A 4,072-nucleotide genomic window follows, 5' to 3' on the forward strand; every position below is an offset into this window, starting at 1 on the left:
TGTCCTATTTTTATCTTCTGTTGGATATATATGATCATCTAGGAAGGTCTTAACTTGCCAACAACTGTTCCCATGATCCCTCGAAGCATAGACTACCCACTTGCATTTCTTCACTTTACATACTGCCCTAATCTTTTTGCTATCATTCTTTTTGAACCTGATTCGCCTTCGTTCTTGTATAGTAAACTCCCTCGTTACCTCTTTGAAATTCCACTTAGTGTTGAACTTTATGCCTACTTCCAAGTGCAATTCACCAAACCTAGCAACATGCCTAAACACTGGAAAATTTTTCTCTGATTCGTCCTCTTCATCCAGCTCATCTTCTGAATTCGGTGGGATTTTCATCTCCAAAGAATACCATGAATCTGCACTATCGAATTCTGAAACCCGGATCATAGGCATTATAAAGATCAGCCCTGGTACCCCTAACAAATCCAATGTCAACTTCGTCATCTGAAACGTCTTCCACAAATGCATTATCATCAACACAAACCTTCTCCTTCCCTTTTTCCTTTCCACTACCCTACTGAACCTTCTTTCTCAGATTTTATTTTCTTTTTTTATTCTTGGAGGAAGTAATTTCGTCTCCAATGCCTGATTCAAATGAACTATCTTCCAGCAGTACGAGCTTATACAGCTTATCGTAAGCACTCTCATAGCTGTTATGAGAGTCTAAGTCAGAAGAGAGCAATATGGCATCACCTCCATCTAACTTGATTTTGAAACAGCTTTCCCTAAAGCCTTGGGGGTGAAAGATCTCAAACAATAATATCTCCTGGTCTTGGTCACTTTCTTTTGTGTAGGTTTCAGGATTATCTTATGTAACATCCTTACTATCAGAATGTCACGCTTCCGGCTGCACCACTTTAATAACGAGGACATTACGATGACTTCTATATACTTAATAATAAAATAGAAGCCTTTTAACTCGAAACTGTATCGCTGTATGCTTTAAAAAACTAAAAGTTCTTTTTCTTTTTACAAATATGCTTATATAAACAAATTCAATCACACACACACACACACACACACACGAGACTTTTCATACAAGTAACTTAAAAATATTACAAACATAAATATCATTACAACTCCTATCCCTCTTAACTAAGGCGAGAAAAAAACTATAACTAATATATAAATATACAACAGAATCAGATGTGTAGAAGAAACTCCTTAGTTCCTCATCCGTCCTAAAAAGAAAAATATGTAGGGGGTGAGAACCTAACCACACGGTCTCACTAGAAAAGTTTTGGAATTGTCATGAGAGAAATATAAAAGAAAGTTGTTTTCAATCACAATGATCATCGCTCGTCTTGTGAATCTTTTCAAAAACTAACGGTTACTTATTAAAAACCCAAATTCATATTTCCATTATAAAATCTTAAAAGTTATTTAAACTATATGAATGACCAACTTGTTCTAAGCGTAGGTTCATTAAGTCTATGTTAAACCAGTTTGATTTTTCATACTTTACTAAACTTAAACATAAATCAATCGCGGCCTCCAGCCCATCACATAATCAATCATGGCCTCCGGTCTAAGCAAAAGCAATCAACACACAACCCACCGCAGTCAATGTGAATGTCAACGAGTTAATACTCAAAATGGTCTCTGAAATTTGACCCCCGACGTAATTTAGCCCTCAAACTTTCAATTGACTCAAATTGTACCCTAAAATTTTGACCCGTGCCTCAATTTGATCCTTCCGTAGTTTTCCGTCACTGGAAAGTTGACCTGGCAAATTTCAGGGGCCATATGGTCAACAATTTGGTTTCAATTTTTATTTTCTATTTTCACTTTCAATAATTTCTATTTTTAAGATTTTGTGAAAAAAAAAGAAACAAAATTATACTAAACCAAACAGTAAAAATAGGCACCAATCAGTCCCTGGTTTTCTTGAATAAAATTATACTTACCAAATATAGTTGATTTTAAGGGAAATCTGATTAATGAACCCTTAACTCTTAGCTCCCGGTTTTGCTTGTTGTTTCTACTTTGTTTCTCCAAAACTGCAGAACTACTACTGCTACTTTTCCCAGCATGAAAATCTATCACCTTATTTACCTTTTCATGGTATACAGCAGGTGGGGCAAGCCTCAATTGAGGCAAGTTTTCTATCTGAATAAATCTCTCATTTTTCTGCAAGCTGTTCAAGATCTCAAACTGCAAAACCATTACTAAGGTTAATAAAATCTCTAGAAAATTCATGACCTTAATATATAGTGATTTGTGTGTAAATACTCGTGATATCTGTTGATGTCCATAAGAATTCTCTGCTATATCATTTTCATGCAGAGGAATGGGGCTTCCATGTGGGGTTGGCATCTTGTAGAGAATCTGCTGATCAAGCCATTGTCAACGATAGCTGATTTGTTTCTAGACCTCAAGATTTCAGGTCATAATGCAAGTAACAAGAAGTTCCAAATGTGATAAAATAAAATGGTTAAATAATAAATACTTAGCCAGATAAAAGTTAATATTTGGTACCACTAAACATCTGGGAACCAAAAGGTTAATATCATCAAAAGGGTCCCTGAACTCACTTGGTGATATTGAGTGCTCTCACAAAGTTCTAGTACATATGCATCCCAGTCTGAATCAGGCAGTATTTCCGAAAGTGCAAGCACTTGTGTTTCTTTATTTTTTGGAGTTAAACCATGAACCAAGACATTTGTTGCAGAGTACCTCTCTGAAGTCAAATATTCAAATATTTGACACAGTACATCCTTTGAGATTTTAGCTCTTTGGAGAGCGACATAATAGGCAATGAACTCAAACAGATAACCCATGTCCTTCAATGGCCACTCTTTTATCAACCCATCATCACCACTACTAGAGGTCGTGTCTGGTGAAACAGATTTAATATCAATTAATTTAACAAGAGCATCTACTGTGTTCTGAACCAAAGTACTTTGATGTTCTGTAATACCATTTTCTTCTTTTGCTTCTTCAATGGATTGATCAATCGAGTTTAGTGAAGATGAACCAGTAATTGAAATTTCATCTTCATCAAACGCACATCTAAGAACATCTAATGTAGCTTCAGTGTCCAACTCTAAGAGAAGATATACATTCAGACAGGGTTGTTTTGCAACTAAGTTTGATTTTGCCTGTGATTTTGAAGCATTAGAGTCTTCTAACAAGAACTCTACAAGTTCCTTTCTAAGAGTCTAATTTCAGAAAGTGGTTTTAAGTCTCACCGATGCTATGCGCACATGGTGTTGCTGTAGGCCAAGTTGGAAGCTTTTCACACTTGTTTACCTAGTACTATGCATATCAGGGTCACCCAAAATTTCCTAGCACAAGCAACGGAAGATTCAGAAGAGGAGTGGATGCAGACAGCCAACCTGAGCACCACGATGGCAAAGAAGAACCAGAATACGCAGAGCCAGAGCAGAGGCAGATGCTGACTCACAATTATGACGACGATGATGACTCAAAGGCCGAAGCAGAGGATGGCGAAGGCTAATGGAATAAAGAAGCACCAGAAGAGGCAGATCCAGAGAACATGCTAGAGCTACCTGAGGCTTGCTCCTGCTCCCCAATCCCCCTGTTTTTCTCTTTCCAGCGTGTCAAATGCTGCCGGCACCACTTCTAGTGGCCGACCACCACTGCTGCTGCTCAGTCTAGCAACCCTGTACCCCTTACTCTGTCTCTGTTTGCTTTACTTCCAGGTTTTTATATTTTATATTTTATTTTTTTCGTTTCTTTTAATTTCTTTGTTCATTTTAGTTAATTTTGATTAGTTAGTTTGATTTGGTTAATTGGTTAGTTAGATTAATTCTCTCTGTTAGTTGATTATAGGTTAGGTTAGGTTAGGTTAATTTAGTTAGTTTACTAGTTTCTGATTCTTGGCTCAATGTGTTTGAAATTGTTCTAAGTTGGTGATGTATGGTGGAGATTCACTGTTTTACTACTGTTTTTCTGAGTTTGCTGTTATATTCTGTTGAACCAGTTTGATTGATGTTTTTGTTGGATTAATGGATAATTTGCCGACGAGCTAAATTGGTTACTTGATCTGATTGTCTGAATTTTGTTAATCCATGATATTGATTGCTGGATTCTTTGGTTT

General features: G+C 36.6%; 1 protein-coding gene across 1 annotated transcript; it reads right to left on the minus strand.

Moving 5' to 3' along the window:
* Positions 1 to 1,642: 1,642 nt before the first annotated feature.
* On the minus strand, positions 1,643 to 2,883 carry LOC107631502 (uncharacterized). Its single transcript, XM_016334965.3, has 4 exons — positions 2,544 to 2,883; positions 2,242 to 2,337; positions 1,917 to 2,163; positions 1,643 to 1,734 (listed from the first exon to the last, which is right to left on the minus strand). The coding sequence occupies exons 1-4, from the start codon at positions 2,787 to 2,789 to the stop codon at positions 1,643 to 1,645; spliced, it is 681 nt and encodes a 226-aa protein (XP_016190451.3). The 5' UTR covers positions 2,790 to 2,883.
* Positions 2,884 to 4,072: the final 1,189 nt, after the last annotated feature.

The sequence above is a fragment of the Arachis ipaensis genome, chromosome B3, assembly GCF_059453495.1.
Source record: "Arachis ipaensis isolate K30076 ecotype BB chromosome B3, ASM5945349v1, whole genome shotgun sequence".
Classification (NCBI taxonomy): Eukaryota; Viridiplantae; Streptophyta; class Magnoliopsida; order Fabales; family Fabaceae; genus Arachis; species Arachis ipaensis.

Bases quoted from the DNA above. Each gene is read 5' to 3' on its own strand.
- LOC107631502 (XM_016334965.3), bottom strand. From the start codon at position 2,789: ATGGGTTATCTGTTTGAGTTCATTGCCTATTATGTCGCTCTCCAAAGA. The intron at 2,338-2,543 runs GTGAGTTCAGGG...CTTGATCAGCAG, and splicing joins AGAGCACTCAATATCACCAA to ATTCTCTACAAGATGCCAAC. The intron at 2,164-2,241 runs GTATTTACACAC...ATGGTTTTGCAG, and splicing joins GACATCAACAGATATCACGA to TTTGAGATCTTGAACAGCTT.